Source organism: Epinephelus moara, chromosome 14 (assembly GCF_006386435.1).
Source record: "Epinephelus moara isolate mb chromosome 14, YSFRI_EMoa_1.0, whole genome shotgun sequence".
In the NCBI taxonomy this organism is placed as follows: Eukaryota; Metazoa; Chordata; class Actinopteri; order Perciformes; family Serranidae; genus Epinephelus; species Epinephelus moara.
The window spans coordinates 26,300,040-26,324,934 of NC_065519.1; the positions used below are offsets into that span (position 1 = coordinate 26,300,040).

The window sequence follows — 24,895 nt, forward strand, 5'->3', positions numbered from 1 at the left end:
AAAGTAATACCTGTGAGCAAAAACCTCAGGCTTCAGACTGTTGTGAATACTCTGTTTCCAACGTTTGGCTACAAGGTGACGTCAACTTGTGACTGATTTCTTTATATGGTCATCTGCTCCAGGCACACTAATGCAAGTGTGCGTAGCCTACACTGCTACATGAAGCTACATGCTAACCTTAGGGAAACATGTAATCTTTGTTGCCAGTGTTGAACATTTCTGTCTGATTTCAGGTCGTATTCCTGCTAGAACATGTCCAGTTGTGTTTAGAAGCTTTTATTGGTGATTTATTTTGCAGTAGAAAGTCCATCTATACCCTGTTACAGTTATTCCTTGACTGCAATGCTGGTGCAGAAACGGTGGGATGCAGAAGACCCAGAGCAGACTGGGCTTTTTCAGGAGGGGGGTTTAAAGAGACTGGCCTAAAACGGAGCATATTAGACAGGGTGAATACATGTGTGTGCAGCCAGCACAGACAGTATGAGGAAAATAAAGTGTTTTTTGAACATTAAAGTGTTTAAACATGTTTTAGTAGGAACCCAAAATACAAGTATGAACCAGAAAAGGAGCACAATTGGTCCATTTTAAACATGCAAAGAACTATTTGTTGTGGAACAAAGAAGAAAGAAACTTGAACAAAATAAAAAAAACTGAATTCCTCCTCATAGCTGCTGATCTTCAGTAACTATTTCATTCATTCTATTAATAACAATATGCCCCTGTAATAATGATTCTTATGATTATAATCTTAATAATCAAGCCTTTTTTGACATTGAAAAGTTTAAATTGTTTGTAGGAGTTTTAAAGGAGAATCTGAGGCACGAAATAACATATGAAATAATGTATGAAACTTTTTTGGCTAGCAAGAAAATCACTGTCTAATTATCACTGAAATTAATACTACAAATTATTTTTGCAAAATATTGCCATACAATTTTTCACCATGATCATTCTTCCAATTCCAATTAGTCAAGACAGTTTGAACAAACAAAATGTTTCATTAAATGTTGAGAGTGTCACATTTAAAGTTAATATAACGCTGTCATGTTTGATTTATTGTGGACATGAACGTGTTTGCAGTCATTACGGTCGTTAAACACAGTAGCACTGTCCCCTCTGCCATAAAACAAATGCAAACAGGTTGATCGTTGAAAGTTCTATGCACAGTCTTTAGGATTGTGAGCTGATGTACATTCACATGAACACAGGTTTGTGACGCAAACATTTTGCATGACCATGGCCAGAATTGGATCACTTAGCAGAGACTATGTTGTTGACAGACCGATAAGATAACCAGATTGTTAGTGTGCATAGATACAAACATGTTAGTTGGTGTGGACTGTCTCTTACTTTTGTGAACTGTATAATATGTCAAGAACAGTGCACAAGGACGTTTATATGTGTTGTTTCTTACTGTTGGGCAATCTGCTTCAGAGCTGCATCCACCGTCCATTTAATCAGTCATTTTGTTGTCCTACACCCACCATGTGTCAAGAGATACTGTCAAGCGTCAACAGAATCATGAATAAAGACACAATTAATTCTGCTGGATCACGCCAGTCCCTTTTCCCCGGATAGCAGCCTTCCTGATTCTTGGAAGTGGGTAGCTTTCGGAAATAAACGTTAGCCTGTTTTCTTTTTTTCTTGTCTCTACCAGGCTCCAAGGATGGAGGCTCAGACAATCCTGGGCTCCCTTGTGTGTTTCCCCAACCTTTACCTCCAGATTCCTGTACTACAGAATGTGCCTGGCTCTGATGACATCATTGTAAGCAACGAGGATATCAAGGTAAATGGTCAACATGTGCCATATCGGACATATGTGGTACAAAACTGCTCATTATATATTTTAAGTGGATTAGTCACCGGCACTACGAAGAAAATATGGAGAAAGAGCCTTGAATATTTCTCATAAAGAATTATTCCATTTGACAAGTCTTATATTACAATTAATGCCACTACATCTGTGCAAGTATTAAATGAACTGAGTGGCCTAGATTGTCATTTGAGAACACAAAGTAAACTTAGCATGTTGTCTTTGCTGTTCAGGATTATCTGGTCAACATCCTGCTAGAGACGGCAACAAAGGAACACTGTGAAGGAGCCAGGTATGATATTGGTGATGCCTTTTTTTCCTTATGTAAGACTGTCTATACATCAGACCGGCAAAACGATCCAGCATCGAGCAAAGACGTCAAGAGCGTACGCAAAGGAAGCTGAACTATGTCTCCGAATTTGTGCTTTAAACAAACCGGTTTAAATTAATAATGCTATGCTGAAGAGACTTGCATCTCATCATCACCAATGCTGTGTCCCCCTTTGGGAAAAGAAACACTGTAACATAAAGAGAAACAGGGAAATGCTGAGTTTTCACACTGAGATTTGGGGCACGTAAGATACATGAATATTCACAGTCAGTGTGATAAATTGTTCCATGATGCTCGTTACAGTTACTGCTAAAAGAAAGTGAACGTTAGCTTGGGTTGTAGGTTGCTGCAGTAACTTAGAGTCGAGCAGCATCAGACTATGGGCTCCAGCTAGATCTCAGCATAGATCAGATGGTTAGCCGTCAACAGGTTGGTTATTTACAGACAACAGTTGGTCCAATGATACCTGGTGAAATGTGCATATATGTGTGGATAAGCAATATCCAGCCCCTGCATTGGGTCAATGATCTTCTTCATCAGGGGAAGACTGAAGGGACATGATGGTGACCAACCTTATTTTACTGAGGTATCACGAACGCTCAGATTCAGGCAAGGTAGTAGATATGAAGGGTTCATTCTAAGCTTTACATGACTATAAACTAATGAAAACATAGTTAAGCTTGTTTTTTATTTGCTCTGGTAGAGTTGTCTGGTCCCTCTCCCGTTCACACAGATTTCCAGCCGACCCAGCTTTGGGTCAATCACAGCCATTTATCTAACATGGAGTGGGTTCAATACTAACGGACAACTTGTCGAGTCTTTGTTCTTAATGCAAAATACGTGATAACGTCATTTTTGGCTTGTGGTAGGGACACAACGGCAAACATAAACCTTGCTAAGTAAAGAGGAGCACCATTGAGGCGTTTTCAAAAACAACGAAGATGGCTGCAGCTAATGTGGAACTTTGTGTTTACGTTCTGTTTCCCAACCCCGACGGCAAAAACAGAAACACTTGTTCATGCTACACCATCACAGCTCATCTCTGCACACTGTAGTCTGTTCACACTTGCCTGTCGCTGAGCGCTACATGACTGTCGTTCACACATCACATCTGTCGTTACACTCATTGGTTGTAGGTCTATCCAGTTGCATCTAGAGGCATTTTGGTCCATGGCCAGTGAAATCGAAAATGAGCTGAGAGTTTCTAAATAAATTCACATTTGTGAAATGGTCCGGTGATGCAAGGCCAGTTTTGTGAATACATTTTGGAAAATTCGAAGTCTGAATTAACATAAGCTTTCACCCTGTCATTCAGGTGCATTGCTGTGTGCAGTCTGGGTCTGTGGGTTTGTGAGGAGCTGACGCAGAAGAACATCCACCACCAGGTCAAAGATGCCATCAATGTTCTGGGAGTAACACTAAAGGTCAGTGACCCTCTGAGGCAAGGAAGCTAACTTGCTAACTTGTGTGTACAATATGATTTAGAGAGTACAACAGCACTTTTCCAAAAGCAATTGAATCATGGGCTGTGTTGACCATTGCATCTGTAGCCAAATATTCTGAATAGAGTAAATTACTGTTAGTTACAGCGTCTTTAAACACATTGATGCAGGAAGCCTGGATTTCATCAGTCTGTTTGTTCATTTTACCACACAAGCCCTATAGTGTATTAGCACTAACAAAAATGATAGTTGATTACATAAAAGGACTGCAGGACAATTTCAACATAGCGAGTGGACAAAAACTGTGAGAATAAAACATGTCCAGTGATGTTACTCGTGCATATTTTGGAAGAGCCCTCTTTTCTCCCTGAGTGAAGAGATGCAGAGAACCAGTGGTGGCAATTTTTTGTTTTTTTGTGGGGGGTTTTTCATGGAAAAGGGTTTGGGGCGGTGGCGTAATTTCCAGGCTGCTCGCTCTCAGTAGATGTGGGCCAATTTAAGCAGCTACATCTCCCAGCTTCCTGCTCGACGACCCCCCCTTCTCTAATGGAGCAGTAATCACTCCCCTGTACAACTTGACACACAGACTCAGCCAGCCCCAAAATAGAGGGTATAGGCTGTGTGGGGGATCTAGGGGGAAGAGTGGCACTGAGAGTCTCTTTTCTAAAAGCAGGTGCTGAACTCTCAGAGCCCCTTTTTGTGTTTGGCCATTTCTGCACTCCCCACATTGTCTGCCCTTGTTACATGTTGAGAGGCATTCAGCTGGAAGAAATGGAAAATTCTATTTCTCCACAAAGAATTTCAAATCACTAAAGAAATCCACATTTGAAAGAAAATTGTCAACAGCTCAATTCTTTCCTGCAATGAGTGTGGAGAAAATGAGCCATGGTTTGGAGTGGAAATGAAATTATGCTGATTACATGCACAGTAAGTGAAAAACTAAATTTATGGGAAATCACTCTGAATTTTGTCACAGTCAGTGAGTGCCTGAACTTTTTCCCCATCTTCGACCAGCAGTGTCTCTCTACCTTTTATGAAGTTTGGTATTTTGGTGACACAGATTTAACATGGGACTAGTAATAAACTAGATTGTAAGTGTTCCCCTCCAAGAAGTCTGAAAGACAAATGTACCTGTGACAACACTGAAGTCTGGAAAATGGAAATCGATAAATGTTCTGGCTCAACACATCACAGTCAAAACACTTTATATTATTTCTGTACTTGTGTGTTTATACGAATTTATGTCAGTATATATTTTGTCCTGGCTGTAAATATAGCATCAACATCAAAGATGTCATACAAAATATTTTTATAGTTGTTTATTCAATTAGCATATGAAGTCAGCATTAGGGACCGTATCCACCAAGGTGTTATTTCCTGAGGCCGGCATTTTCATTTTTCTATTCTTTGCAATGGGTGCACAGCGCATCTAGGCTATGCAACAAACACCAGCAACGTGACAAGGCGCTGAGTGTCCATTCTGCACTTAGTGCTGCCCATTTGCTATTTTTTTTTTTTTTTTTCTCCTGAGGACTGATAGTTGGAAATTGTTCAACTTTGGGTAAAACGTCCAATCACAATGGAGGATTGACAAATACCACGAAGAGCAACTGTAACATCATACATGTACAAATGCTGAACAACAACTACAACAATGGAGTAGAAATATGTTATATACTGTATATATATTAATGTATGTTTCCTCTCATGAACCCACATAGACTGACACGTTCGTCCTCTGTCTGTACATGCTTCAGCTTTCCCTTTATCCTTAGCAAGTACTCTGCCTTCTACCAACATTTTTATTTCTGCGTATATTCCATATCATAGCAACCACATGCCACCAAAGCATCTTACTTGAAAAAATGCTGTGCCTCTCAAATGCTCCCTGCTTGGCAGGGAAAAGAACACTTTGGTAGGCAAAGGGCCTTAGAGTCATGCATAGCTGAGTGTACATATCAGATATTAATAAATTTATATATTGCACAGATTTTATCCTAATTAAATTACTCAACATCTAAGTGGATAAAGACTCTGTTCATACAGTTATAAAGTTTTCATCATCGCACACATCTGTATAATTTGTTAATGCCTTTTTTCACATTGCTTGCCAGCTTGCACCAATTTGGTTCCATGAAGAAAGCAGAAAAAAATTAATGAGAATTGCCTCAGAGTCAAGCATTTTTCTAAACAGCTTTTGTTCATTATGGAACAAGGGAGAATGTCTCTTGATAAAAATATTATTAGTAAAACAAGAAAGCAAGAATCTGTAGAAGTAGAGCCAAGAATATCTTCACTCAGCCAGTCAAGGCAGTCAGAATAAAAAGCCTCAAGAATTATAACGTATAACAGAAACTTACTGATTTAACCTCAAAAACCTCTATGTCAATGCTGCTTATAATGAAAGGAGACAAATCCGTTGCACTGTTGACCGCTTCTTGTCCTGTCCTCCTATTTGTTTGTCTGTCCAGTTTGGAAACAAAGCAGTGGCTCAAGTGGCCTGTGACGTATTTCAGCTGCTCATCTCTCACTGGGAACATCTCCAGAAGTTGGAGCCCACTCTACCTAAGAAAATCATTGAGGTAACATACACACACATGTGCACTCACACACGTACACACACAGTTAAACTGCCAGTAGCCATTAGGGGCTTGTGAGAACATATTAACAGTAAGAAATTGAGTGAGAAATTATTATCAAGTCACTTAAGCTTTTAAATGCACGTCTTACATGAGTCATTACTCATGTATATGCATACTCTACATCCCGTGGCATCACATCCATTTTAGCACGCAGCCCTGACTCAGCTGATGAATAGGAGTGTGTCATCCAATTATCTTTCTCCTTGTTTTGTCCCAACACAGATCTTTGTGGCCACAATAGCCTTTTTGTTGCCAAGCGCCGAGCACTCAACAGTGGAAGCAGACAAAAAGGTACATGTTGGAAAGGAGGGGGACATGAAATAGCTGAGATCTAAAGGCCCTTGATCTATCATGTAGGAATGGTGCATTTGCAGAGGAATGTTTCCGCTGAAGTGATTTGTTCTCTTTTCCTCCAAACCTCTCTCTGTCTCTGCTTTTTCTGTATTTGCAGTCCTTATCTATTAACTGTTGTTCCTGGAAACTCTCTAGCTCTTTTTCTGCTGTATCAACATTTGCACATTGCGCATTCGTTTTTATGTTTGATGACCAATCTTCTTTCTCACTTCCTTAGCTGATGGTATCACTGCTGCTCTGCCTGTTGGACTGGTGCATGGCCGTTCCTCTGAGTCTGCTGCTGGAACCCATCACCATGCCTTCGCTGGAAGACCGCACATCCCACAAGGCCCCGTTGCTGGACTACATCTACAGGGTGGGTAGACTCATTTATAAGTTTCAGCAGACATTTTGCAAACCTGAAGAATGGCAGCTTTTTACTACTGAGTGCATCCCAATATCCTCTGAAACATCTATAGTGTTTTCCCCCAGACACAATAACTTCAGCTTTGACACCCCCACCCCACCCCCACCAAATGGGCTTGCCACTTTAATTAGACTCACCTCCACCGTGACCTCATGACTATGCCTCATTTAACATTATAATGGCACAACAGCATAGAAGCACCCACCATAGCTGACGCATGTTATTGGTATTTATCATCTGCAGAAAACCCCTGCAACTTGCTTTGTAGTAGCATTTACTGCATTTATTTAAAACAGACAAAATATGCAGTATTCAGTTTAATTCTCTGTATTTGTCCCTCTAGCACTTTTATTTTATGGCCTGACCCTGAGGATGAGGGCCAAGCTTCGGGCACAAATGAATGAGGTATTATTCATTCCCTCCTGTCTGGGCAGATGCGGTCAACGGCAGATCTTTGTAAGGATGTCACCCCTGATAAGAAATGGTCCAATTATTCAAACAGGACCCTTTGTCCAGTTGATAAGCTCAGGCTATAAACGCTTGTCCTGGAGATTTGAATGGAATATGTCTTAATATGAGAGCGACTGCAGCTGCTATGAAAGCAAAGACAATTAGGCGTGATTGGTTGTCTATCAGCACACAAAAGGCATGGCCCCTCTGGGTTTCGTTGGAAATAATATATTAAGCAAGGCATCACAAGGTGTGACAGTATTAATACAATATCAAGACCGAAATCTGTACATTTCAACAGATAACCTTGCCCGCTAATTATTCTCCATACCAAGCAGAGAACAGCTTCCCTAATAGAAAACATCTTGCTTTTATTCCATCACTGGCCAGTGTCACTGACAGGGTAGCAGGGGTTGTCCATTTATTTTTCATGCTTCACCTTACTTTAATTACAGTTTTTATCATTAAATACCGAGCCATCACACATCAGCACAGTACTTGTACCCTGCTAATAAAAAGGTTGTCATCATGCTATTTGTCCTGAGATGACGAGAAAAGTGAGAAAAGTTATTTTTTGGTGACTAACAGCATGCAGATCGACGTAAAAGGCAACATCGCATTAGACTTCATTGGTTTGCTGGAGTTCTGCTCAAGCTTCTCCATCTGCTCTCTCAGCCTGCCTCGGCGGCCAGCTGCACCACCCCTCTGTGTGTGTGTGTGTGTCTGTGTGTCTGTGTGTGTGTCTGTGTGTGTGTCTGTGTGTATATATGCGTGAGAGGGAGAGAGAGAGGGAGGACAGGTACATTTGTGCATGTGCACACCTGTGTTTCTCTGTTTGCATTGTTATTATTTGATTTATGTGTGCGCATCGGCATATTCATGTCTCCATACAGTATATGCCCCTCTAACTACAGTATGCTCAGTATGCTTGTCTCACTGTGTGTTACCTTCCAGGAACTGTTGCTATGCGAAGTGCAGTCACTTAGTTGTCAAGCACAGCTGTGCCCCCCCCCCCCCCCCCCCCCCTTTTCTGTCTCTCCACCTCTCCACAGAGGAAGCTCTTTGGGGCTTTGGTGTAGCAGCTGTTTGGTTCAGGTCTTTTCAGCTTCAAGCCTCCAATCCCTCCCCCCATGCACCCAGAGGTCTGCTTGGTAGAATCATCCACATACTGTCTACATTGCCCCACACAATACTGTTTCAGATGGCAGGGCCCAGCCTGCCTCTCAGAGCGTCTCTCAGCCAAGTTTGAGCGTATGTGTGTACTGAATGGGATTAGCCTTTGCATGGCTTTACCCAAGTTGCTCTACTCTGAATAAGAGGCCCCCCTCATTTGCATACATTAGGCATATGTCTTCACCACTCACATGCGGCACCTTACCTCCACTCAGATTATACAGTATACAGGTGTGTTTGTGTGTGTGGCAGACCGTGCATGTTTGTGGTGGGAGCCGAGCACAAGGATAAAGTCTTAATTAAATCAAACAGTGTAAACCTGTCCAATGGCTGTAATCAACTGCCCCAGTGCGCCTTATCTAGCCCTGCCAACGGATGCTCTGCCATCTGTTATGTAGATCGATACACTCACACATCACAGGAGAAATGGATTAGTGGCAATAAAGACCCTCTTTTCTCTCCCTCTCTCCCTCCCTCCCTCCATCGCCTTATGATGTAAATGGAGCATATATTCCCCTTTCATATGCTCCTGGATCATGTCAGTCTTGAGCAGGCCTGCAGGAGTGTCACTGTGCATCGTCTCAACAGACACCACCATTATCTGGCAGGACGATGTCTTTGCACATCAAAGTTCAAGTTCAGTCATCAAAGTGCCCATCATTGTCATGATGTAGAAAAACTATCCAGGCACACTTAATCTGAATCACGAAAGCCTCATTTCCACCAAGGAGTCCCATTCAGTTCATTAAAATGGTTATTTTTGCGTTTCCATTGTCGTAAGTTGTGTAAGGCACCAGTAGAACTGTTCCATTCTGTCCCGTGGAGCTAGAAACACTCTAGTTTTAAGTATCCCATTGACTGTGACAGATTCAGAACACTCGAGCTTGTTCTTTTTTGTTGGCATGCAAACTTTTTTCGTGGATTATTAGCGAGGTGCTGGCATACCGCTGCATCACAGGGGCGGCGCTGGCTCACAAGGTAGTGCAGGTCGTCCACAAATCGGAAGATCGGCATTTGATCCCTGGCTCCACCAGTCCACATGTCGAAGTATCCTTTAGCAAGACACTCCTCCTTAGGGCTGTGCCATTGGTGTGTGAATGTGTTTGAATGTTAACTGAGTAGCAGGTGTTACCTTGCACGGTAGCCTCAGCCACCAGCGTGTGAATGGGTGAATGTGTCAAGTGGCTTTGAGTGGCTGGAAGACTAGAAAGGCGCTGTATAAGTGCAAGTTCATTCCATTTACCACCTGTAAAGAGTAAATACAGCGAGAGCTGGATGGAGCAGTGACGGGCTGTTACTATCTCGTAACAACCGCGTCTACATTTAAGAGTACGGTCTTGGAGAAGACACACAGGTCTACTAGTTGCTACATGTCTGTACAGGTTACGCACCAATTCTAAGGGCACTATGCCAAAAGTGTTTGGTGGAAACGCAGCTTAAATCCTACGCTTTTGCTCATGTTCATCAGGTGCTGCACTGCTGCGTGTCCGGCTCCAACCTGCACACCCAACAGAGCCACTACCTCCTCAGCTTGTCAGACTTGTCCACTGACTATGACCTCATGTTGGGTCAGGTAAAGAGCTTCGAGCCACCACCTTACCAGACAACCACCACGGACTTCGGCAACCTACTCACCGTAGCTGAGGGTAAGGGCATGATGCCATCCTGATGCCTCTTTTTACGACCCGCTTTGTGGAGGATTGCACTGGGCTGGCAGATAAAATGATGATGATGATGATGATGATGATGATGATGATGATGATGAATTATTGGGTGCATAGTATGTGTGTTTATGTATGCATGTGTGAGGGAGTTAAAGTGGTGGTTGGCAGCTGTCAACATCCTAGCTTAACCCCAGATGACTATCTAGGATCACTTTTTTGACACACTACTTCATCTCAGCTCCTACTGTGCTTCTGACAGACCACAGAGACTTATATATTCCCCCCAAAAATCCAAAAAAGGATTACAGGGAAGAGCACACTCTGAGTAGCCCATCCATTTGGAGGCTCTCCATTAAATGTCAATATCTTATTAAAAGTATGAAAAGGAAATCAACCATCACAGGGAATGGAATGTTCGCATTAGTACTCAGCCCTAGAGAGAAGACCCATTATGGGGTTTAGATAAAAATGCCATATTTTTTTTTTCTTCTTTTTTTGTGACCTTGTGATTCCATTAGGCAATGTATTCCTCTCCCTCCCTGATGTCCTCAACTTCTGAAAAGTCCTTAGAGCCCAAATACAAAGTGTAGCCTACTGAAACAATGTAAGAAATTTGAACGGTAGCTTTTGCCTGGAAAATTTCACCACACCTCTGCTTTCTGGTGCACAGCTGCACAGATTCTTAGTTGAAATAACAAAACACTATCAAAAGGGCAAACCAAAGAGTGCCGGCCTAGTTATATTCATGCCCCCACCTCATATTGATCAAGTCACATCAAAGGGTTAGTGCATCTCTAATGCGGCTTGGCCTGCTTTCTAAAGAGCTTTCTCCACTTTGATGGGGGATGATGGTATTGATAGCACTGTCACAATGCAGGAGTGCATCTTCTTGTTTTTCCCACATCACTGCAGAATAAAGCATGGCATGTCTTTCACTTGGAAGTAAAAACCTGTGCATTTACATAAATGCAATTCACTAAGTAGAGTCCTATTACGCGGCCTGTAAAGATGGTGGTTCTCATTAGCACTCAGCCAGTCTCAACGCTTGTCCATTGTAAGACGACTCAATGGGCTTTTCAAAGTTGTCTCTCATGATTAGATGCTACCTACTTAGAGGTGTGCTGGCCAAGCTATTGTGAGAAATGAATAAAGTACCCCTATTAGTAATCATAAATGAGATTTGGCTTTGTATAAAGAGAGCTAACAGAGATGATAGCATGTCTACACACAAATGTGGGTCTTTTGAAATATGGTTTGCAAAGTGTGCATTGGACATATAATAAAAAATAGTCCCATGGGCAGCATTATTCTAAACCCATCAGTAACTTTAACGATTGACCACGTGTTACACTTTCTCATGTGTATTTTCCTCCAGAGATGGTCTCAGTATTTTTATCTTCTTGCCCTTACTCTTCCACCAGAAAAGCGACGTCGGAACATGGAGCTGATTCCGCTGACAGCGCGGATGGTCATGACACACCTAGTGAACCATCTTGGCCATCATCCACTTAGCGGTGGCCCAGCCCTTCTCCACAGCCTCGTGAGCGAGAACCACGACAACCCGTACGTGGAGTCATCCGAGCTGTCCTCCGAGGTCTTCAAAAGCCCCAACCTGCAGCTGTTTGTCTTCAATGATAGCACACTGGTGTCCTACCTACAGATACCTTCGGAGACACCCACTGTGGGACAGCCGCCCCAGCCTTCATCCCAAGTGCGTGTCATCGTCCGGGACATCTCTGGCAAATACTCGTGGGATGGAGCAATGCTCTACTGCACCACCCAGGAAGACTCTGTTGATGTGGGAGTTTTTAATGCAGTTGACCGCCCTCTTTCTGCTACCACTACTGTTACTCACAGCAGAAACCAGCCCAGCTCTCCAACAAAGGGACCGTACAAAAATCACTGCTCAGCCTCGGACTCTCTCTCTGACTGCTGCGAGGAGGACGAGGTTGATATTCTGGATACACTTTTGGAAGACCTGGGCCACAGCAGCCCAGAATGTCTGCCCCAGCCACAACTCAGGCTCAACCAGCCAGCCCCTTCACCCCATGGCATGAACCTAGAGCAAGAGAACGCCATACTGGAGGCCATTCTGCGTCAGACTCAGCAGGAAGACGAGCAAGTGAGGAGGTGGGATGCTGATGTAAGCTTTCGGGCCGCCTGCCAGAGGGAACCCTCCCACCAGGAACCAAAGGCTCCTTTCTACTTCTGTCGGCTGCTACTTAATGACCTTGGCATGAACTCTTGGGACCGCAGGTACACTACCATCTAAAATTGGCTGTAATCAGTGGCCTGATTTGCACTGTAGTAGAAGGAGAATGGGGCAATTGGAGGAGAGTGGGGTTGGAAGAAGTCATACAGGAGTCTGTTGCTTATTTCTTTATCATTCAGTCTACAAACCACATCTTAAATGTTAACAGTATGACAGAGAAAATTACACACACAATTGTGTTTGAATCCCTGCAGCCTTAATACTGTTTTTGAACCCAAGTTACTACCTTTATCCTCAAAGTAACTCAGCTGTTAGTTCGTTACACAAAGAGAGAAAGAGCAAAGCTAAAAGCCTGCTGGAGTCGCGAGTGACTTAATCTCCTCTCCACAGGGTAAAAGTGCCCAGCTGTTTTCACTAAGGTCTACCTTGCAGAGCCACATCTTTGCTGTGCTTCCCCGTAAATTAAAAGCTTACACCTCTTAATGGTGGTGGTGCAATGTGCGCACAGCTAGTAGGAGATTGCTGTTTGCACCTGTGCCTTTTGCCTTTGTTAATCTTGTCTAACAAACAAAACTTTAGTTGAAAACAGTTTTGTTTTGTTTTTTTGTTGTTGTTATTTATTTTTTTATTTTTTGACAATTTGCCAGGAGATTATACCACTTTTTCAAATGCCCATTGTTGCTGCCAGTATGGCAGTTTCCTGAATTGTGTTTTTATATACAGAATTGAAAATATCACTGTTCATCGAGACTGTTTTTGTCAAACAGGAAAAGTTTCCATTTGTTGAAGAAAAACTCCAAACTCTTAAGGGAACTGAAGAACTTGGATTCCAGGCAGTGGTAATAACCTTTATAAATTTGATCTTGACTTTTATTTAATGTGTACAAATGTATATCTATCATCAAACTGTCAAAGCAACTCTATGGTAAACCTGATTCTACATAAGTGACATTAACTGCGGTTATAAATCATACAGTTGCTCCAAGCAGATTATATTGCCCCCTCCCTCCATTTCTCCCTGATGATCTTTCTAATTTGTATCATCTCCTGTTGATCACAGCCCTGGAAGTCTCCCCCTATCACTCTTGCTGTCCCGCTCTTACTGTGTCTGTCTCAGTCCAATCAATAAGTACACCACATATTGCTAATGACAGGAGCTTATTAAAGATTTCCTTCAGGACTGGACTTCATTCTCCCAGATGGCCAGACTTGGTTGGGCAATATCAACCTGTGCGCAAGCATGCAAAATGCCCTAAATCTACCCCAGCATGATGTACTGCCATGGCAACAGGGAAAGTAGACCGGGGCCTTTGCTGCCATCCTTTTTTAAATCATGTTAGAGCTGGAGAGATAGTGGGGGGAAAAATTGCAGACAAACTTGTTTTTTCACATTCTGCTCTCCCGATTTTATTCAGCAACTCAATTACGCTTACACACACAATTTACATTGATAAACAAGGTGTAGTGTTTTGAGTCAATGGATTCATATTTCAAAGCATTTTCATCTCAAGTGACCGGAGTAGTGAGAAGCTTCTCAAGTTGCATTTATAAAATTGGCTGCTGCTGTTGTTCTTTTTAATATCGGCTACTGTGTGTTTTATTCTGTAGTCGAGAGACACACAAGATTGCCGTGTTCTACATTGGAGAGGGCCAAGAGGACAAGTGCTCCATCTTGTCAAACAGCGCAGGCAGCCAGGCATATGAAGACTTTGTGTCTGGACTGGGATGGGAGGTACCGACAACCACACCCTCAAATCAGCACACCCACTGTATCCACAGATGGAGCCTAAATATGCACATGCTCACACTCAAAACACACTAAATTGTGCACGTATCCCTTAGGTGGACCTGGCCACACACTGTGGTTTTATGGGTGGCCTCCAGAGGAATGGCAGCACGGGTCTTACAGCTCCTTACTATGCTACCTCTACTGTGGAAGCTATCTTCCACGTCTCCACTCGTATGCCATCTGATTCTGATGACTCCCTCACCAAAAAGGTAAAGAAAAAATCCCTGTTTTTGTCTGTTTGTAACTTGTGTTTTGATAAAGTTTGGCAATTTCTGTCTGTCAGTGACAATTGGATTATCGTAATATGTATTGTGTTTCACCTCGGATCCAGAATATGTCAAGAATAAGAAGAAAATAATGCTTTGCCTGTTTGATGCAGTGAAATGGCTACACAGTCCTGCCTGCCCATAGCAGTATGTTGTTGTAGCCTTCAGCTCTGTGTTAAGCTGTGATCAGGAGGTGTGACTCCAGAGTGCGGGCATTGATTAGTGACCCTGGCCAGGCAGGCCTGAGGAGTAGAGAGTCGCAGGCGCGTGAGTGAAGAGAGGGCATGTGCCGCTGCGGTAATGACTATGATTCTGCTAGCCCCTGCCCCCCTCCCTGTGTGCTGTGACCAGGGCCTGGATTCAGCCATTAGCTCTCCCTGCTAGGGCAGGCGCCGGCCGGATGCCGGCAGGATCCTTTTATCCAATTCCTGCTGCCGCCACAGGAGCGATCGATTGGGTTCTGCAGTGGGATTCTGAGCCGTAGTGCACGAGTAGCAGTTAGCACGAAGAAATGAGCCGCAAGGCCCCTGCCCGTGCTGCCAATCTTCTCATAGAGTACCCTGCTGAGAAGGGAAATTCATCAGGCTCTCCTCATATCCAGCCCCCCTCCAGTCCTCCACAGACCTTCCCCCTCTCCGTTTCACAAATAACCCCCTGCTCATTCCGAACCCGTCCTGAACCTGTGCTTAGTGACTGCAAAAATTAGTTAGCCTGAGTGAAGACTTTGACTTTGGTTGGCCAGAGTGAGGCGCTGGAGGGGCGACCATGCCCAGAGTGGAGTGTGCTGCCACTCTTCTTCCATTCATTTCACGGGAACTTCTGTAATTGCTCATGCTCACCTTGCACAGATCTCCACACCAGCCACAGGCAGCACAGAAATTGGCAGGCTGGCTGCATGCATGGATGCGTCAGAAAAAAAGATGGCAGGGCAGAGAGAAAGGAAAGTGGTATGAAGAATTGGATTGAGAAGCAGGCTTCGTCTGTGTCCAAGTAGGATGTTTCCCTGTCAATTTAAAAATAACACTTTTAGTCCAGCAGTCACCCACTTTACTGCCTGTAACTATAGAGACATACTGTGGGGGAGCAACGGATGGGAGAGCTCTCGCTGGGCAGATTGCCTGTTTGAAGACGATGGAGGGTAAAGAAAAAAAAACAAGCTAAACCAAAAAGAAAAGAGGGAAAACCATGAATTCCTCAATCCAATTGTGGGTTTTAGGGCAGTGCAGGCTGCAGCAGCAGCAGCAGCTGGCTTCAGTAATGCGGTTATAAAAGCGACCTGCAGGGTTGGGGTCAGGCCATGTAGACCGCGTGCGTGTGTTATGTGTGTGTCTGTGAAAGAGAGGGAAATAGACGGGTGCCTTAGCTATCACATTCACCCCCAGGCACCGCAGCTTAACTGGGCTGCTGCAGGTTGTTTTTATAAGGAGCCTCTTGTGTTCTGGGGTCCTCTGGTCTGCTGTCTTCGTGTGTGTGAAGCCCATTGGCTGGGTGGGAGGTCAAAGAGGGCTAATTGGACAAGAGCCTTTGACTTGAATCACATTTTATAAAAGAAGTCTCAAACATTTGGATGTGATTAACAAGGGAGTGAATAGATTGGTGTAGAAAATGATTGACTCGAGCATAAGCATCCTCATTAAACTTGTGATTAAGCTCATCCAAATGCTAATATCTTAACCCAAATTAACATCCCGGTGTTGATTGTCTACCGCAAATGCATATTCAACATTTTCTCTGAAATTGTCCCAGTGACTGACCTGGTTGGTACCTGCTGATCCTTGGACAGACAGACTGAACTGGCGAGCTCCAGTAATCAGCATGCCGTGGATTTGTTTAAGATTACCGTATTACCATAATTAAGGGCTTATAATAGAATGTGCTAATTGCATTTTTGGTGGCGAGGGCATGTTTCTTAATGGCTCATTAGGCCCACAGTACATTGGCAGATGTTTTCTTCCGAGTAGAGGCTCACTTTTCAGTGTCCATGATACCCCAGAACACATCACTGGGCTACCAGCTAATAAGTGATCTACACTTGTCAGAGAATATAATGTGGCTGCATCCCTTTATATTACTCGGGGTGGGGGAAAGCTGTTTACCTATTTTAAACTAGCATCAGACAATTTCCTTTCATTTAAGTATACCTTCTTGTCCTGCCCAGTTTCATTTGGGTTCGTGAATAGAGTGGAAATGGGAAGCAATTTAATCTCTGATGGGGAAAGTCAATTGGATTTAAATTATTTGGTTTTGAAATGCCCAATTTTGTTCATTTTGTGTTTGTAATTTGAATTTGTAATGAAAAATCTATAAAAAGAGTCAAAACCAGAGCCCAGGCCCCTGTTTAAACCATTGTTTTCAGACAAAGTTTGTGATTTAGTCGTAGGCAGTCACCTTGCACTTGCACCTGCTGCAATTACGTTTTTATCTTTAGGACAGACCAGTGGTGCTTATAATGGAATAACGCATTAAATAAGATAATGCTGTATGCAGGGACAAAAGCCAGTCATGGCACTTTACAGTAAATGTTTATCATCTCCTTCCACATACCTCTTATACCTCATTTCACTCAGCCCTCTCGAGGTGTGGGCCAGAGGTACCTGCTAGATAAACCCCCGCGACATGCCCCTAATCTCACTAAATATGTGTTCTTGTCATCATCACCATAGGGATGAAAATTACGTGCACTCACAAGGCACTTGATTAGACTGATTTTGTTTGTTTGGCAGCTGCGTCACCTGGGAAATGACGAGGTGCACATAGTGTGGTCAGAGCACTCCAGGGACTACCGTCGTGGCATCATCCCAACCGACTTTGGAGACGTGCTGATTATCATCTACCCAATGAAGAATCACATGTTCTTCATCCAGATCATGAAGAAACCACAGGTAAACCACCGCATTCAGTGGATTTTGTTGAGATTATCGTCAGCTAGGGCTAGGCAATATGGAGAAAATCAAAAATCACTTTATCTTTGAACAAATACCTCGACAGAAGACACTTAACTGTCATTGTAGATGTACAGCAAATAATGTTTGGTTGCTTTCAGGCTGACGGCTGCACAAAACCCAAATAAAAACTTAAGATCAAAGCCATATTTACACTGATGCTTGTGATATGATGATATCCAAAATCAACAATGTATCTAGTTTCATATCATGATATCCAGGGGCGGGCTGGGGTTGAAATTTTGCCCGGGAGCTTGATTTGGAGAGGCCTTTTTTCTGATCGCACGACGGACGCAAGTAGAACCGTAATTTTAACACGAATACTTTATTTGCAGTATAAAAACAATCTAATGATATTAAACACAACACACACAGATTAGTCAGTCAGTAGAGTGTATTGAATTTAATATAATTGTATGCAAAGACCTATTGCCAACCCAGTCCTGCACACTGCACCTGTACCTGCACTGTTTTCCTGCTCCACTTTCCTCCCTCTCCTCTTCCTCTTCCTCCTCCTCCTCTTCCTCCTTCTTCTCCTCCACCTCCTTCTCCTCTTCCTCCTTCTTCTCCTCCACCTCCTTCTCCTGTCCCTCCTCATCTGTCTCTTCCTCCTCCTCACTCCTATGACTGGCATTATCCTGTCCCACAACTCCACGACTGACACTGGCCTTGTCAGCAAATAATAACAATAACAGCAACAATGATAAACGTTATAGCACTTTTGCAAAGAATTCACAGTGTTAGAACACAAATACAATATAAAAATCAACATAACAAAAGCCACATACACACACACACACACACATGCTGTAAATTAATTACTCACTTTAATGTATTTTTCTTGAGCTGGTAAAAATGGCTATATATTAATGTAGAAACAGAACAGGAAAACAGGATGTATAGCCTATATATTCAAATGTTATCTTTTTAACTTTGATCACAGACTCTCTCCTGAAGTAGGCTATGTTTTCTTTTGCAATAAAGAAATGTGTGCTTTTTTCTGGTCCGCCAGTATGGATTTTATTTTTAATTGATAAAGCAGATTAATGATTTATGCATGTATGGTGTAACATTGCTGATAGGCTACGTTTAATGTTCTGTGTGCCCTGAACACATCCAAAAACACAAACTACAGTTGTCAATGGGCCTGAAAATTACAACCCGACCCTGCGGGTTTTTAAGCCCAGACACGATGCAGCCGACACACCAGCATTAGCCTAATTGTCTGCCCGAAATAAAGGAAGCCCGAGGCCCGACCCGGCCCGAGTCATTTGCATTTTTTTTTTTTTCCCGACAAACCCGACCGGACCCGCGGGTTCAGGCTGGGTTCGGGCCGGCCCGACCCGTCTGGGATGATAGGGCCATGTAGGCAGTGCTTGCTAACCACTCGTATCCCCCCTTAATGTGCAAAATATTAGATTGACCCAGTCTGACGTTCCACTCTGTGCCACTGCCACCTGCGGCTGCGAGTGCAGGCTGCTGCGCTCAACCGCGGCTGCATTTTATGGGGTAAAAAAAAAAATGTTTTGACCACCGGCCAGTTCGGCCTGGAACAGACCAGCCGTTCGGGAATACTCCCGAACCTCCCTATGGCCAGCCCACCCCTGATGATATCAATATAATATTCATACATTGCCCAGCCTCATCGTCAGCTGTACACATACAATGGCATCAACTCATTGGAGGTGGGAAGTTACTTTAACTGCGTGTGATCAAACATTTTTTAAAGCAGCTGTGCGGAACTTTACGTTTTCGTTGATTATATCGCCCCCTTTGGTCGAAGCGGTATGACACCCACAGCCTGGTGTCGTAAAATTCCGACTGCAGCCGGCATTTGGCTTCATTTGTAAAATCTCAACTGCAACCGGCAATTACCACATGCATTTGTTTTGGAGAGCGAGACAACACAGCAAAGCTGTTACCTGCAGCCTTCGCTTGCAAAGCTAACGTTACTAATGTCAGGTCAGTCCAAGTAATTAGTGGAAACAGCAAAATTACTCAGTAAATTCTCCTGTCGTGTTTCTGTTCTGATCTAATCCTAACACAGCAAAGCTGTTACCTGCAGCCTTCGCTTGCAAAGCTAACGTTACTAACGTCAGGTCAGTCCAAGTAATTAGTGGAAACATGCTAACGTTACACACAAGTTAGTAGTAAAGTAAGACCTGTTCATGAATGTTCTGGTGTAGCTCTGAATTTCTTATAAACTGCCTGCTGTATATTTGTGTTCGTGGTCACAGTCACAGATAATTTTGTAGCGTTTGTACTAGACAAAAGCGGTTCACATCAGCTAACGTTACATTTAGCTTGCTTATAACTTCCATGTCGTCATATATTGAAGTGAAACAACGTCTAACAAGTTGCGGTATATTCTCTAAATAAAAACAAAAATTACATACCTGTCGATTAGGAAAAGGGCTAACTCGGGATCAGTTTTAAACCTTTCAAATCTCTCAGCTCTCTCCACTTGGTGAATGCCAAACTGAGGTTTACAAGAGCCCTATCACTGTCCCGTTTAGCCTTCTTCTGTTCCTTTTCTTTTTCATTTTCTTTTAGATGGTGCTCCTTCGTTGTCCGCCATGTAGGGCTGGGCGGTATGACAAAATTTTCATATCACGGTTTTAAGAAAAAATCATATCGGTTTCACGGTATTTTGCTCAGGTTCGGCCAACTTGACATGCTGTTGTGCTATGGCCTGTTCAAGTGCCGGAATTTGTTATTTACCTGACAACGCCTGAACACAACACACGCTCCGCTCCATTCATCTGGGCTCTACTGACTGCATACGGAAGCGACACGTAGAGAAGCCAGCGGGGTTGTTTTCCGTTTGCAGAGCCGAGAGGCTGCATGTAGGCTACATGAAATGTTAAAGCATTTTCCACCTAAGTTATTAAATATATTTGAGTTATCTACAAGTTGACTGTACTGTTTGTCATCTACTCACTTTCAAATGTCCGCCACGGACATTTACACAATGTCACGGATAAACATGGGTAAATGCATGAAAAAAAAATCATCACATATCACCTCTGATAATGGTTTATTCATTTAAAAACAAATTGTGCTCGTTTAGCATACTATTTCATGTAGTTTTTATCTGCCGGAGTGTCGCATAGGGGAGCGTAGCGCGACAAAAATCGAAGAGCCGCGTAAAATAGAGAGTTGATGCGCAACAGACGGGGGTTGTCGCGCCGCTCCCGTTGCCGGTGGAGCCGCTGTAATTGATTAACCGAGGGGGCGAGCTGCTACGGGACTCGCGCTGCAGACGTGTCGCGCCGCTGACGTGCCCGGTGGAGCCTGGCCGTAACTGTCTCGGACTCGGGACGGGTCGTCTTCGGTCAGGAAAATGCGGTCCGAGCTGTGCTCTAGTGTGCTTACCTGTGTGTGCGCGCTTTGTCTGTGTGTGTGCGCTTTGTGTGTGTGCGCGCATCGGGGCGAAACTCCGCTGTGCGCAATACAGAGGGCAGAGGAGAATTGTAAACGGCGGTGCGCCGCTGCTAGTTGCATATAGGGGAAACACTGCTCTTTTTGATATGAGTTCTTCTGGGTCATTGTGTACAGTTGCTTTGCTTTCAGGACTCTCTCCGGCAGCCATTCTCGCCTCTAAACTTTTCTATGCTCTCACTCTCACCCGCTCAAGCGTGCCTGTGGTGTGCAGCGGTAAAATGGGTCCCCGCTGAAACACTTTCCCGCCGCGCACGTTCCGGACGTTGTTTGGGCTATTCACCGGTATTGGGGTATATGAAAAATTCATATCATAACGAAAAAATAAATACCGGTTTTCGGTACAAACCAGTATACTGCCCAGCCCTACCGCCATGACATCAAAAGTACAACCAAGTCCTTATAGATACATCTCTGGTAAAACTGTCATGTGTTCAGCAGTACCACTTACTCCAACAACACGCTCTGTAAACACGGCTACTTCTTCTTCTGTGGTTTAATGGCTGCGGGCCGCTGCGGGCATGCAGACTTACTTCCACCTCCGGGTGCCGTATTCTAGTTTGCTGACTTCCACTGTGTCCGACCCAAGCCAGGCTACGCGAAATAGCCATATAGAGAAAAGCTTTTTTGTCGCTGTTGGGTTCAAATAAATATGCAGATCTTTAAGGGGGGGTGACACGAACTAGGGACAGTTTTATAAATGGTAAAAAGTTCCGCACAGCTGCTTTAAATTAGCTTCTATTTCCTTTACACTAAAATGACAGAGTCTCAGTTTCCAGGCACAATAAGCAGAAAAACACTCAGGCTATTTTCAGCACTGCACTGATTAAAAGTCTCTGTTCACAAGTTAAAACAGTTAATCAATCAATCATTTATTAAGGACCACACTGCAGAAGTCAGTGAAATTTCAGTACAGCACGGTGGGAAGCTCAATACATATCAATGTCATTTACATTGAACAAAGACAGAATTTACATCACATCCCATCAGTCACACAACATTACAAGACAAACATTCACACACAACAGTCCCTTCTCTTTGCATCCTGGTCAGACTTTGCCGTGAGTTGTAAAGGTCCTTTCTGCCGTTATGGTTTCTGTCTGAAGGCTCTCAGTTTCACCTACTCCAGCTGTGCATTATTACCCACACTGTGGGTATGTGCTCTCAGAGATGGTTACTATCTTTTCCTGGCTAGCTTTCATCTTGGCTACTCTGTAGTATGCACTCGATGTGTGGCCTTCCACAGGATAGTGAAATATCTTTGTCTGAGAATGGCTACCTTTAGATGTCCAGATATAGCCACAATATTTTCTATGTGAAAACTATTCAGATGTAAGAAATAAAATTCATAATATATTCTGTTTGTAGTCCTCACTGTTCAGACATTGATTATCAGTACAACATTTAAATCTCAGCTCTGTTTTGATAGTCATAGGTCAGCCCTGTGGAGAATTGGCCGTCATGTGTCACTAAAGTGGAGTGTATTTGTTTCATTTGATGTTAATTCGTGCCTTATTTCCCTCTCACATTTTTGGCAGTTTTTTACTCTTTTACAGATAATCTTTATTACCAATATAAATGATCATAGTGACAGTGTATTTTCATCTCCATGTGGATGAAAATGATCCCACTCATAAAGCTAACTGCATTTATTAAGACTTTATGAGAGACTGTTTGGATTGTTTTTGTTTGACAGTTAAAGTCAATAAGGATGTTTACCTTTTGTTTCAACTGTCTTTTTGGATGTGTATGACAACTTAACCCATAATACACAAAAGTAAGGTTACATTGAAGGGAAAATTTACCACCTCTTTTGTGGATGTCCAATCAGCGTTGATGGTGGATGTAGTCAAATGCAGCAATAAATTCCTCAGTGCTTAAAAAAAAAAAAAGTGGAGTTCTCGCGTTCCCGAGCCAATCTGGTGGTGCCTACATGTATCAGGATGCATTGCGTGCAAGCTTTCATTCACTGCAGCAGAATGATTCAGTTTGTTTGTTTTGGAAGGCAGTTTGAGCAAAGGCATCACCAGTCGTTGTTTGCACCCAGCAGCTCAGGGTCTGGAGGGTCCTCACCGGACATAACCTCTTGTACAGCTCATGCAGCCTCAGGCTCTCTCCGCTGCATTTCTTCAGTCTCATACTCTGGCTCAAATAAATAGGCTGAGTCCAAGTCAGCCAAAACACTGAAATGTATTCTCATTCATAACAGCCTCTGCATTCATATTTTTGGGACAGAGCTAGTTTGCAATACAGGTGAAGAGAACAAGGAAGTTCTGTTTTTGAGTGGCATCTAGACTATGCCCCCTGGCCACCCAGAGGCAAAATCTAAGCTGAACTAGCTTGTAGTACTTCCTGCTTGTCACGTCAAATGATGGTGCTGGATGCAGAAAGAACAGGTTTTGCAGCTGCAGACTCAGCTTTGTCGGTAAATATAGCACGCACTGAGAACTTAATTGCCTCAGTGGAATACATTTACCATCAACACTTGTAGGACATCCACATAAAAGGTGACAATTTATCCCTTTAAGTTTATATACTTCAATGATTGCATGTGCGTAAACAACCTCAACCCAATACAGGGTCTCTACAGCCAACGCACAGTTGGGAGAAAGGCAGAGGCTGCCACTGCTCCCCCCCACACCCCATACAATCCAGAGGATTTTCCATAAATTCAAAGTTAACTACTTCCCTTTCACGAACCTGTAAAGCTATCTACTCAGGTTTCTGATGTTAGTTCACACAGTGTCACCTCAGTTTTCTAGCGTGTGATTAAGTTAATTGGTCTGCATTATTTCTGGTTAAAATCCATTCGTTGTATAATTTGACTGGTTATTATACGAGCTGAACTGCCAAGTTGAAGACAGCCGGACCTCTCGGAGACTTTGACATTCACGTCAACTTCCAGGTCAACGACCATTGAGCTCCAGTGATTAAGGGCCCCCTTCCAATATGCATGAACAGACGTGTGTACCCACACACACTCACACGCTGCCGCTAAAATGCATATTGCCCCTTTGTATTTGTTCGGTAGCTCAATACGAGGGCATTGTTTAGTATTGATTGTCATTTTAATTTCATTTGCCTAACATTGATTCACATTAGATATGTGTGGTTGTCATGCAAAGTTAGGTAAAAATCCAATTTCAACTTGAACCCTTGCCCTAAACAGATGGAGAAACGGTTAAAAAAAAAAAGAGGAACAAAAAGATTTTTAATCAACCCTTTCTAATTTTGGGGTTACTCACATATACAATGACAGGACACTGCCAAATTAACTTTGGATCAATATGGAGTTTTGATGCCTCGTGTTCTTATTTTTTTTCTACTCTCCCTCTCAACTTCTCCAGGTTCCTTTCTTTGGGCCTCTGTTTAATGGCGCCATCATCACTGGGACGCTGCTGCCGAGCTTGGTGCGGGCCACCTGTATCAATGCCAGCAGAGCTGTCAAGTCCCGGCTGACTCTCTACCAGAGCTTGTATCCTTTACTCTTCATGCCTTCTGCTTTATTTACTGTTCACTATTCTATACGGGCACGGCTCATCAGAGAAATGGAAGGGTTTTTTTTAAGAATCAACCACTGATTACTCATACAGCTGACACCATTAAGAGCATACATTTAGCTGTGTTTTCATGATGATTTCATTAGATGTCTAACACCACTGAGCTTAAATTTCCAGCACCACCAGTGGCCCATTTGGGTAAATTCATTGAGACATGTGGCGTGCTTGTCACGTCAGCCAACGTACACAGCTGAGTGCTGACACTGATCTTTATGGGCTGGCTGATTTACATACAGCTATTAGGCTGGGGCTGTTTCACAGCCTGGAGCAGCATGGGAGGTTGTGTGGGGCTGTTTTGGGCAGGAGCAAAGATAATGTGTCATCATCTATCACTACCGTTTTATGGAGCACAAGGAAAGCCAAAATAAGAGCACCCTCAACTAATGCATACAAGTGCATACAGAAACCAG

General features: G+C 43.3%; 1 protein-coding gene across 7 annotated transcripts in view; it reads left to right on the forward strand.

Moving 5' to 3' along the window:
- Nucleotides 1-24,895, forward strand: part of ralgapa2 (Ral GTPase activating protein catalytic subunit alpha 2) — a 113,899-nt gene that overhangs the window by 55,895 nt on the left and 33,109 nt on the right. For all 7 annotated transcript variants that reach the window (XM_050062709.1, XM_050062712.1, XM_050062710.1 and 4 more), the window contains 13 exons: nt 1,658-1,786; nt 2,047-2,105; nt 3,460-3,568; nt 6,058-6,168; nt 6,451-6,519; nt 6,800-6,937; nt 10,080-10,257; nt 11,697-12,531; nt 13,255-13,326; nt 14,096-14,219; nt 14,330-14,485; nt 17,266-17,424; nt 24,273-24,400. In XM_050062709.1, the coding sequence (XP_049918666.1) occupies nt 1,658-1,786; nt 2,047-2,105; nt 3,460-3,568; nt 6,058-6,168; nt 6,451-6,519; nt 6,800-6,937; nt 10,080-10,257; nt 11,697-12,531; nt 13,255-13,326; nt 14,096-14,219; nt 14,330-14,485; nt 17,266-17,424; nt 24,273-24,400 (2,267 nt within the window). The remainder of the gene's footprint in view (nt 1-1,657; nt 1,787-2,046; nt 2,106-3,459; nt 3,569-6,057; nt 6,169-6,450; nt 6,520-6,799; nt 6,938-10,079; nt 10,258-11,696; nt 12,532-13,254; nt 13,327-14,095; nt 14,220-14,329; nt 14,486-17,265; nt 17,425-24,272; nt 24,401-24,895) is intronic.